Source organism: Physella acuta, unplaced genomic scaffold, assembly GCF_028476545.2.
Source record: "Physella acuta isolate Inbredline_101_S28 unplaced genomic scaffold, ASM2847654v3 ptg001828l, whole genome shotgun sequence".
Taxonomy (NCBI): Eukaryota; Metazoa; Mollusca; class Gastropoda; family Physidae; genus Physella; species Physella acuta.
The window spans coordinates 106,798-119,392 of NW_026733337.1; the positions used below are offsets into that span (position 1 = coordinate 106,798).

The 12,595-nt window shown below is 44.8% G+C and overlaps 1 protein-coding gene across 2 annotated transcripts in view; it reads left to right on the plus strand.

Annotated features, from left to right (window-relative positions):
• LOC131930705 (hypoxia-inducible factor 1-alpha) overlaps positions 1–12,595 on the plus strand; it is a 40,374-nt gene that overhangs the window by 19,976 nt on the left and 7,803 nt on the right. For both annotated transcript variants that reach the window (XM_059287288.1, XM_059287289.1), the window contains exons 2-7: positions 2,793–2,995; positions 9,591–9,742; positions 10,430–10,627; positions 11,165–11,358; positions 11,770–11,876; positions 11,996–12,143. In XM_059287288.1, the coding sequence (XP_059143271.1) occupies positions 2,793–2,995; positions 9,591–9,742; positions 10,430–10,627; positions 11,165–11,358; positions 11,770–11,876; positions 11,996–12,143 (1,002 nt within the window). The remainder of the gene's footprint in view (positions 1–2,792; positions 2,996–9,590; positions 9,743–10,429; positions 10,628–11,164; positions 11,359–11,769; positions 11,877–11,995; positions 12,144–12,595) is intronic.

Consider the following 12,595-nt stretch of genomic DNA (forward strand, 5'->3'; position numbering starts at 1 on the left):
TGGAAAATGTAGATTGAGCCTATTTTATATTTAGACCATTTTCTTAACCTATGACTAACCATAACCCAAACATTATCAGAGGTAAGATATAGTGTTAGGATTACGTTTATTATTATTGTGTAATTAACAGGGGAATAATATCCTACTTCAGTAATTGATAGAAGTAATGTCCATCTCCAGTAATTGCTCTAGTAATTAACAGAGGGCTAGTGTCTTCGTCCATTGAACTACTTCGTTTACTGGCCACATTGAACGTTATTCCTAACATTGAAATAGTAGGCTGTTGGTCGTGTCAACAGTTCTCTCATCAAGATCAGTGTTTTAATTTTTAACATTGACAAACGTTTTTTTTTATCTTCAATCATGACATCGCCTAGATGTTCCCATGAATCCACGATATTTGCGCCCTCCGGCTGTGTAAATTAGCGGCGATGGCGGTAGACATTTTGGACGGTGACCTTAGCTTCAGGTGTATATTAAAAGGTAGAGGTAGCTCTTGATCTAGGCGACCAACCTGTTGGCCAATCGGTGACCGGCCTGTTGACCAATCGTTGACCTTTTGAGTGGAGATTAGATCAAAATGGGGGTACTGGCTGCCATTTGGTTGACCCCACAAGTAAAATGTAACTAGCTGGCCTTGTGTTACTTTACGGTCATGTGTGTAAGGGTGTTACGACGTAAATCCGTGTTGCATGATGGCCTAGCGATATGACTGAACTATTGGTATAAAGAATGGTTTTAACTGAACCAATGGTATAAGGAATGGTTTTAACTGAAGTATTGATATACGGAATGTTTTTAACATAAAAATAACTTTTAAGAGTAAAAAACTAAATCAAACGCTTTAGATACAAAGAGGAAAAAACATTGACAAAAAAAAAACATAAAAAATCTCCTGTTAAAACAAAATGTCCCATTAAAATAGCTGTGAAAAAAAAGTTCCCATGAGACACTATCGCCTGTCTGTCGTGTCTAGCTTACACTTAATGAAGATGATTGATCGTATACAGCTCGCGTTAAACTCGCTCCTCTCATAACGTCACCATACAATAGATATGTTCCAATCATTTTTTCAAATATTTCAACATGTTTCTTTTTAATATATTCAGTGGTTGCCTTGCTTGATATGTTTTTGTAACTTATCTGAGTTGCGTTCTCTAAAAGCTAACATTAGGGTGTTTGTTGTTGTCCGCCAAACGTCCATATGGTTTAGTTGCTGACCTCGCACATAGTTGGCGCTGATGGCAGGAAGACAGTAGCGTTTGATTACTTCCGGCGGATGGCCTATCGATTAGTGGTCAGGGATCATGGCTAACTAGGCATGTGAAGCCTACTAAAGGACTACTTAGTGACCCCACCCCTGATGTGGACGTCACAAAAATCATGATTTTTAAAAATGTTTTCTTGTAAATGGACACCAAACCCACAAACATCACACAAACATACACATACAATTAGACTTTTTGTGGACGTCATAAATAGATGACCCCCCATAGGGGAGAATTCTACATATCTTCCTGTCTTTCGCCATCCTGTATAACTCGATATAAATAAATATTTCCAATGGATTCTAGTTTTGTGTAGCCCCTGACTCTATTCTTATGGTTCCCCTGACTTTTGCCACCGATGACCGAGATTTTGTGAGCAACCTTTTAGCCATGTTGTACTAAAGCCGCCATAAATGTGAACGCTGCATGAACTGTCATTAGCTGGTCGTAACTTATCAGGTAAATCGTCTGGCCTGCCCGTGTGGCTGGATATCTGCTTTTCCAATGACGCACTTCCGCTTTCTCCAGCAAAGTTTCCATTAGAGCATTAAAGTCGGTTAGGTTTAAGCTCTGGCTGTCACGTGACTCCAGCCATCCACACATGACTGCCTGTACTAAAGTGAAAGAGCTAAACTTGGAGTTAACCTTTCTCTCCACCCAGCCAACAGTACGTGTGATCAACTGGCAAAATACAAAGCTCAGCACAAGTTCAGTGCATTGGCCATGCTTCAGTGGTTGGCTTAACACAGCTATTTATAACCCAACTTAGTAGAATGTTTAATCCTATCAAAAGTCGTGACCTTTCACCTTGAGATATTCAAGGTTCGTAGGGAAGATTTCTTTGTGTAGGGCCCTGTTACGTGTAGATGCTGTAATCATTTAGCATTTTTGTCCTGGTCTATCACTTGCTAGTGATACCAGGTCTATCACTGGCCAGTGTACTAATGACCCATGTAAGACTGACACCACTGACCCATGTAAGAATGACACCACTGACCCATGTAAGAATGACACCACTGACCCATGTAAGATTGACCCACTGATCCATGTAAGAATGACACCACTAACCCATGTAAGATTGACCCACTGATCCATGTAAGATTGACACCACTGACCCATGTAAGATTGACCCACTGACCCATGTAAGATTGACCCAATGACCCATGTAAGACTGACACCACTGACCCATGTAAGATTGACACCACTGACCCATGTAATATTGACCCACTAACCCATGTAAGATTGATCCACTGACCCATATAAAATAACCCATGTAAGATTGACCCACTGATCCATGTAAGATTGACACCACTGACCCATGTAAGACTGACACCACTGACCCATGTAAGATTGACACCACTGACCCGTGTAAGGTTGACCCACTGACCCATGTAAGATTGACACCACTGACCCATGTAAGGTTGACCCACTGACCCATGTAAGATTGACACCACTGACCCGTGTAAAAATGACCCATGTAATATTGACCCACTGACCCATGTAAAAATGACCCGTGTATTACAGGAACACAGAGAAGCGCAAAGAAAAGTCTCGAGATGCCGCACGCTGTAGACGAGGGAAGGAGACGGAGGTCTTCATGGAACTCTCCAACTGTCTGCCCATGGCCGAGAGCATATCCAGTCAGCTGGACAAGGCATCCGTCATGAGACTGTCCATCAGCATGCTAAAGATTTACAATATTCTCAACAACACTTTCTACAAATCTGGTAAGTGATCTAGTCTTTACTACCATAATAGATTCTTCAAGTTAACTTATGAAGGTTGATTGAATGTGCCACTGTTGCTTGCAATGTTGAGCATATTTTTAAAGTCTTTTATTTAGCTTGCTGAGTATGTTTGTCTGTCTGGTGTAGCTCTGCAGATGTTGGAATCTAAATTTAAACCACTCGTCCGATTGAGCTGTCATTTGGCTCAGTGGTAGATAGTGGCGACAATATGTGAATATCGAATTTTTATCTAATTATTTAGACAATTAGTCATTAAAAATTTAATTTTAAAATAACTAATTTCAATAATAAAAGGAGAAATAACAAGATTTTTAAAAATACTAGAGATGGCTGGATCAAGTACAGTCGCGGCTGATAAATTCGAAAAAGGCTCGAGTTCAAACTCTCTGGCAGATTAGGCTCGATCCTTTCCAACACTAAAAATTAAGAATGAAGAAGTTGTCCAAGAAGTGGGTCGTGTAGACCAATATTTGGGTCAGGGTCACGATGTATGTTGGCAGTTGTCCCAGAAGTTGGTCGTGTAGACCCGCCTCAGGGTCACGATGTATGTTGGCAGTTGTCCAAGAAGTGGGTCATGTAGACCCGCCTCAGGGTCACGATGTATGTTGGCAGTTGTCCAAGAAGTGGGTCGTGTAGACCCGCCTCAGGGTCACGATGTATGTTGGCAGTTGTCCAAGAAGTGGGTCATGTAGACCAATATTTGGGTCAGGGTCACGATGTATGTTGGCAGTTGTCCCAGAAGTGGGTCGTGTAGACCAATATTTGGGTCAGGGTCACGATGTATGTTGGCAGTTGTCCAAGAAGTGGGTCATGTAGACCAATATTTGGGTCAGGGTCACGATGTATGTTGGCAGTTGTCCCAGAAGTGGGTCGTGTAGACCCGCCTCAGGGTCACGATGTATGTTGGCAGTTGTCCCAGAAGTGGGTCGTGTAGACCCGCCTCAGGGTCACGATGTATGTTGGCAGTTGTCCAAGAAGTGGGTCATGTAGACCAATATTTGGGTCAGGGTCACGATGTATGTTGGCAGTTGTCCCAGAAGTGGGTCGTGTAGACCCGCCTCAGGGTCACGATGTATGTTGGCAGTTGTCCCAGAAGTGGGTCGTGTAGACCCGCCTCAGGGTCACGATGTATGTTGGCAGTTGTCCCAGAAGTGGGTCGTGTAGACCCGCCTCAGGGTCACGATGTATGTTGGCAGTTGTCCCAGAAGTGGGTCGTGTAGACCCGCCTCAGGGTCACGATGTATGTTGGCAGTTGTCCAAGAAGTGGGTCATGTAGACCAATATTTGGGTCAGGGTCACGATGTATGTTGGCAGTTGTCCCAGAAGTGGGTCATGTAGACCAATATTTGGGTCAGGGTCACGATGTATGTTGGCAGTTGTCCAAGAAGTTGGTCGTGTAGACCCGCCTCAGGGTCACGATGTATGTTGGCAGTTGTCCAAGAAGTGGGTCATGTAGACCAATATTTGGGTCAGGGTCACGATGTATGTTGGCAGTTGTCCAAGAAGTGGGTCGTGTAGACCCGCCTCAGGGTCACGATGTATGTTGGCAGTTGTCCAAGAAGTGGGTCGTGTAGACCCGCCCCAGGGTCACGATGTATGTTGGCAGTTGTCCAAGAAGTGGGTCGTGTAGACCCGCCTCAGTGTCACGATGTATGTTGGCAGTTGTCCAAGAAGTGGGTCATGTAGACCAATATTTGGGTCAGGGTCACGATGTATGTTGGCAGTTGTCCAAGAAGTGGGTCGTGTAGACCCGCCTCAGTGTCACGATGTATGTTGGCAGTTGTCCAAGAAGTGGTCGTGTAGACCCGCCTCAGGGTCACGATGAGCGCCCATTAACCGAGTCTGGTATCTAAATGGGAGGGGTGCGTATCTCGCGACCAGCCCAGTGAAACTATCGGATGGCAAAATACAGGCAGGTGGAGATAACCGCTGGCTACACAAGGTTTCTCACGTTGGTCGTCTTGATCTGCCCTCACCTGTTGAATGGGGAGGCTCTAAGCTTCAGAGATCCCTCACTGGTCTTAGCTCTAGAATGGTGAAGGTTGTTAAAGGCGGGGTGGTTTAAACCTGACTTTATAAAAATAATTTTCTTCATCGTTGGTAGAAATTTCAGAAGCTTGGCGCACCATAACTTGTCTAATACATAAAGTGGTCGTGCCATCCAGTGGGGTCACTGACTCTAGCAGTGTTGGCCAGATAAAGTGGTCGTGCCATCCAGTGGGGTCACTGACTCTAGCAGTGTTGGCCAGATAAAGTGATCGTGCCATCCATCCAGTGGGGTCACTGACTCCAGCCGTGTTGGCCAGATAAAGTGGTCGTGCCATCCAGTGGGGTCACTGACTCCAGCCGTGGTGGCCAGATAAAGTGGTCGTGCCATCCATCCAGTGGGGTCACTGACTCCAGCAGTGTTGGCCAGATAAAGTGGTCGTGCCATCCAGTGGGGTCACTGACTCCAGCCGTGTTGGCCAGATAAAGTGGTCGTGCCATTCAGTGGGGTCACTGACTCCAGCAGTGTTGGCCAGATAAAGTGGTCGTGCCATCCAGTGGGGTCACTGACTCCAGCCGTGTTGGCCAGATAAAGTGGTCGTGCCATTCAGTGGGGTCACTGACTCTAGCAGTGTTGGCCAGATAAAGTGGTCGTGCCATCCAGTGGGGTCACTGACTCCAGCCGTGTTGGCCAGATAAAGTGGTCGTGCCATTCAGTGGGGTCACTGACTCCAGCAGTGTTGGCCAGATAAAGTGGTCGTGCCATCCAGTGGGGTCACTTTATCTAGCCGTGTTGGCCAGATAAAGTGGTCGTGCCATTCAGTGGGGTCACTCTTTCTAGCAGTGTTGGCCAGATAAAGTGGTCGTGCCATCCAGTGGGGTCACTGACTCTAGCAGTGTTGGCCAGATAAAGTGGTCGTGCCATCCAGTGGGGTCACTGACTCCAGCAGTGTTGGCCAGATAAATTGGTCGTGCCATCCAGTGGGGTCACTGACTCCACCAGTGTAGGTGTTTTACCAACTTGTCATCTAATGTAACATCTCCATTTACTTTGTGTGTCGCTAATGGCGGCTTGTGATGAGTTTTTAATCTACTCGTTTAGTTAATGAGTCTTTAGCGTGTAGGTTGAACGTAGGACTAATGTCGACATTCGTCAGGACAGTGGTTTTGTTGACTGGCTCTGTTGTCGCTAGCAATTCATACCGCGACCTTCCTATTTTCACACACACGGGGGTAGATCTTAGGTGAATCTCCTCTCACACAGAGTGAAGATCCCCGGGACTCTAAGGCACAGACCCGCCCGCCGTCTCTACATTTTCCTTATCATCCGACATACACAAGATTTATACCTGTTTCTAATCCAGCTATTGCCAGCTTTACTCTTGTCCTGTGTGTGCAAGCATCAAAACTTTATCAACTCTGTGTGTAGTTCTATCAGAGGCGGATCAAAACTTGCCTCTATCGACTGTGTGTGTGTATAGCTCTATCAGGGGCGGATCAAACCTTGCCTCTATCAACTGTGTGTGTGTGTGTAATTCTATCAGGGGCGGATCAAACCTTGCCTCTATTGACTGTGTCTGTGTAGCTCTATCAGGGGCGGATCAAACCTTGCCTCTATTGACTGTGTCTGTGTAGCTCTATCAGGGGCGGATCAAACCTTGCCTCTATTGACTGTGTCTGTGTAGCTCTATCAGGGGCGGATCAAACCTTGCCTCTGTTGACTGTGTCTGTGTAGCTCTATCAGGGGCGGATCAAACCTTGCCTCTATTGACTGTGTCTGTGTAGCTCTATCAGGGGCGGATCAAACCTTGCCTCTATTGACTGTCTGTGTAGCTCTATCAGGGGCGGATCAAACCTTGCCTCTATTGACTGTGTCTGTGTAGCTCTATCAGGGGCGGATCAAACCTTGCCTCTATCAACTGTGTGTGTGTGTGTGTAGTTCTATCAGGGGCGGATCAATCCTTGCCTCTATTGACTGTGTCTGTGTAGCTCTATCAGGGGCGGATCAAACCTTGCCTCTATTGACTGTGTCTGTGTAGCTCTATCAGGGGCGGATCAAACCTTGCCTCTATTGACTGTCTGTGTAGCTCTATCAGGGGCGGATCAAAACTTGCCTCAATCGACTGTTTGTGTGTGTGTGTGTAGCTCTACCAGAGGCGTATCAAAACTTGCCTCTATCGACTGTTTGTGTGTGTAGCTCTACCAGAGGCGTATCAAAACTTGCCTCTATCGACTGTTTGTGTGCGTGTGTGTAGCTCTACCAGAGGCGGATCAAAACTTGCCTCTATCGACTGTTTGTGTGCGTGTGTGTAGCTCTACCAGAGGCGGATCAAAACTTGCCTCTATCGACTGTTTGTGTGTGTAGCTCTGCCAGAGGCGTATCAAAACTTGCCTCTATCGACTGTTTGTGTGCGTGTGTGTAGCTCTACCAGAGGCGTATCAAAACTTGCCTCTATCGACTGTTTGTGTGCGTGTGTGTAGCTCTACCAGAGGCGGATCAAAACTTGCCTCTATCGACTGTTTGTGTGTGTAGCTCTACCAGAGGCGTATCAAAACTTGCCTCTATCGACTGTTTGTGTGCGTGTGTGTAGCTCTACCAGAGGCGTATCAAAACTTGCCTCTATCGACTGTTTGTGTGCGTGTGTGTAGCTCTACCAGAGGCGTATCAAAACTTGCCTCTATCGACTGTTTGTGTGTGTAGCTCTATCAGAGGCGGATCAAAACTTGCCTCTATCGACTGTTTGTGTGTGTAGCTCTATCAGAGGCGGATCAAAACTTGCTTCTATCGACTGTGTGTGTGTAGTTCCGTCAGAGGCGGATCAGAGGCACCTCCTATACTCAGCCCTGCTTGTCCGTGTGTTATTTGGTCCCACATTGAACAGTGCAACTCAGACGGCCTGAGTTGAAAGGTCAAAATAATTTGCTAACAGCTTCTAACAACTTTGTCATTTCCTATAGGCAATAGGTGTTGCTAATGGTGTGTGATAGGCAATAGGTGTTGTTGCTGATGACGTGTGATAGGCAATAGGTGTTGTTGCTGGTGGTGTGTGGTCAGACTATAGGCAATAGGTGTTGTTGCTGATGGTGTGTGGTCAGACTATAGGCAATAGGTGTTGTTGCTGATGGTGTGTGGTCAGACTATAGGCAATAGGTGTTGATGTTGATGGTGTGTGATAGGCAATAGGTGTTGTTGCTGATGGTGTGTGATAGGCAATAGGTGTTGTTGCTGGTGGTGTGTGGTCAGACTATAGGCAATAGGTGTTGTTGCTGGTGGTGTGTGGTCAGACTATAGATCAGGGTACACACTGACACATGTCAGCGGGTCTACACACTGACACATGTCAGCAAGTCTACACACTGACACATGTCAGCGGGTCTACACACTGACACATGTCAGCGGGTCTACACACTGACACATGTCAGCGGGTCTACACACTGACACATGTCAGCGGGTCTACACACTGACACATGTCAGCGGGGCTACACACAGACACATGTCAGTGGGTCTACACACTGACACATGTCAACGGGGCTACACACTGACACATGTCAGCGGGGCTACTCACTGACACATGTCAGCGGGTCTACACACTGACACATGTCAGCGGGACTACACACTGACACATGTCAGCGGGGCTACACACTGACACATGTCAGCGGGACTACACACTGACACATGTCAGCGGGAGGCAGATACTACTCAACACACGTACTTAAAAAACCCGAGCAGTTGTGAAGGCCGTTTTATCAGTTCTGACCCACATTAGTCGCGAGTTGACCTGGTCCATGGAGCTGGCCACTGATACACTGATAGGAGACTTGTTTTCCCCAAAACATTGCCTGAACCCAACAACTGACCCCCCCCCCCCTCCATCCCTCCACGGGTGCTGCTCCTGACGAGTACGTCAGCATGAAGGAGGGGCTAAAGGGAATAGAGGCTCAGTTGTTGTTTTAATCCGTGTTTTGTCCTACCCCGGCATGTCCTACCCCGGCATGTCCTACCCCGGCATGTCCTACCCTACCTATATTTATTAGTAGCCATTTAAACTTGTGTAAGAAAACCAGGTCTCATGATGGTCCTGGGGTCGTTGTCCTACCTTGGAATGTCCTACCTGAAAAAAATCTAGCAGTCACTTGATGGTCCAGGAGTCATTCAGTATGTTGATGGATGGAGAAAGTAATTCACACATCACATTAGATGGCTGCAGGGGAGGGCAGGGTGTTTGTGTAGCAGGTCAGTCTGACCTAACACTCCCGGACAAGGGGAGAGTACTGTGGTGTATTGACGCTGGTACAGCCCACTCGAGAAGGAGAGAAACCTCGAAGTTAGTCATCCTGGTCGTGATGCCAGGATACGGAGTTATGGGAAACTGATTACATCGTAGTTACACAAACTGGGGGCATCCAGTACTTGGCTATCACAGACCTCAGTCATACCACTGGCCTTCAATTATCTGAAACTTTATTTCCTCCCCCCCCCTCCACATACACACTCACACTTTACTGTCACAGACCTCAAACAATCATATCACTGGATTATCTAAAACTGTATCCCCCCCCCTCCCCCCCCCCCCCTTGTCTTGTGCAGAAGATGGCAAGAGTTTGTCCAAGAAGTCCAAGGGAGATAAGCTGGACCAGCTGTATCAGAAAGCCCTGGAAGGCTTTGCCTTTATCCTGTCCCAGGAGGGAGATATTGTCTACCTGTCTGAGAGTGTCACAAAGTACCTGGGTCTTCAGCAGGTCAGTCTCTTATGTGTGCCTACACCGCTCACATCATGTAATACATCACTCACATCATGTAATACATCACTTACAGCATGTAATGCATCACTCACATCATGTAATACATCACTCACATCATGTAATGCATCACTCACATCATGAAATACATCACTCACAGCATGAAATAAATCACTCACATCATGTAACGCATCACTCACATAATGTAATACATCACTCACATAATGTAATACATCACTCACATCATGTAATACATCACTCACATCATGTAATGTAACACTCACAGCATGTAATGCATCACTCACATCATGTAATACATCACTCACATCATGTAATGCATCACTCACATCATGTAATGCATCACTCACATCATGTAATGCATCACGCACATCATGTAATGCATCACTCACATCATGAAATACATTACTCACATCATGAAATACGTCACTCACATAATGAAATACATCACTCACATACAATACATCATGTAATACACCACCCAAATAGAACACTAATTTCACATACACCACTCCACCCACATACACCACTCCACCCACATACAACACACCAAGAAATACACCAATTTGACTAATTTTGCTAAGTGAATAGTCCAACTTCCCAATTGGTGCCAAAATTGTACTTTCCATGTATAATAGTCCTATCGCCAGTTTTATTTTCCCTGATTAGATTGAGCTGATGGGTCAGAGTATCTACGAGTTCACCCACCCATGTGACCATGATGAAATCAAAGAAATGTTAACAGTGAAACCAAGCGCACAACAAAAGACCCCCAGCAACACAGAGAACAGAATCTTCTTCCTCCGCATGAAGTGCACCCTCACAGCTAAAGGCAGAAATGTCAACCTTAAAAGTGCTACTTTTAAGGTCAGTGTGCATCCTCTCACAACACTTTTTTTGATCAGCTAAATGTGATGGAAACATATTTGCTCTGGCTTTAAAGAGAATTGATTTTTGTACATAAACATTTTTAAGTCAAGCTGTTGTGATGATTTTTATTTTTGTTTATAGAAAGTGTCCTTGATGAAGGGACTCACTAGACACACTTGAGTTCAATTACCTGGCACACTGTAATTAAATTATTGGTGACACACTTGTTAAGTTATTGGTGACACACTTGTTAAATTATTGGTGACACACTTGTTAAATTATTGGTGACACACTTGTTAAATTATTAGTGACATACTTGTTAAATTATTGGTGACATACTTGTTAAATTATTGATGACATACTTGATTAATGACTGGTGACACACTAGTTAAAATATTGGTTACACACTAGTTAAATTTCTGGTGACACACTTGTAAATTATTGGTTAGACACTAGTAAAAGTACTTGTGAGACACTAGTAAAATGCCTGGTGACACACTAGTTATATGACTTGCTGGTGCCATATTGATGCAGGTGATGAAATGTTCCGGCCGCCTGGTGACCAAAGAACTTTCCAGTGAAACTGACGTCAGTGCCAGCACCTTCCCCTACCTGGTGGCAGTAGCAGAGCCCATCCCTCACCCTGCCAACATTGAGATCCCCCTGGACAGCAAGACCTTCCTGTCCAAACACAGCATGGACATGCACTTTATCTTCTGTGATGAAAGGTCTGTGCTCTAGCCATTCACACAATACTTTTCACTTTATCTTCTGTGATGAAAGGTCTGTGCTCTAGCCATTCACACAATACTTTTCACTTTATCTTCTGTGATGAAAGGTCTGTGCTCTAGTCAGTCATTCACACAATACTTTTCACTTTATCTTCTGTGATGAAAGGTCTGTGCTCTAGCCATTCACACAATACTTTTCACTTTATCTTCTGTGATGAAAGGTCTGTGCTCTAGCCATTCACACAATGCTTTTTTTTGGTGTGTTTTTGTAAGAAATATTGACTGCTTGAATATGTATGGAATATGTTTTTATAAGAAATCTGGACTGCTTGAATATGTATGGAATATGTTTTTGTAAGAAATCTGGACTGCTTGAATATGTATGGAATATGATTTTGTATCTCCCAGAATTGAAGAGCTAGCCGGCTACAATTGTGAAGCTATGATTGGCCAGTCCCTGTATGACTTCCACCATGCTCTGGACTCAGATGTCATTGACAAAGCCTTTAAAGACCGTAAGTTTTAACGTGTTCATTGCCCTTCATTCAAGCCAGTTCTATGGTTCCACATGGTCCTAATGGCTATGTTCTGTTGTCCTGTTGTTTATGGTCCTAATGGCTATGTTGTGTTGTAGTTTTCTCTAAAGGCCAGACAATGACTGGAGCCTACCGTTTCCTGGCCAGGCATGGTGGGTACATGTGGGTCATCACACAAGCAACTATCATCAACAACAGCCGTACACAAAAGCCACAGTGGGTTGTGTGTGTACACTATGTTCTGAGGTGAGTTTGTATTGTACACTTTGTCTGAGGTGAGTTTGTATTGTACACTTTGTTTTTAGGTGGGTGTGTGTAAAGTCTGAAGTGAAATTGTATGTGTGTACACTGTCTGAAGTGAGTTTGTATTAGCATACACTATCTTTTTTGGGTGAGTTTGTATGTTTACTCTATGTTCTTATGTGAGTTTGTATGTGTGTACACTATGTTTAGAGGTCCATTTTTTTGGAAGATATATGATTTTCTGTTTAAAGAAAAGTATCAGCCAATGCTCAACATTTTCTGTAATTCACCTGCAGCTTATTGTTTTGTTTGAAGTTGTTTTTAAGAAGCTGCACATGACAGTTACATCATGACAACAGTGTGCTGTACTGAGTGTGATACAATGTCCTTCTAGACTTGTACAATGTCCTTCTAGACTTTGATAAAATTACCTCCTAGACTTTGATACAATGTCC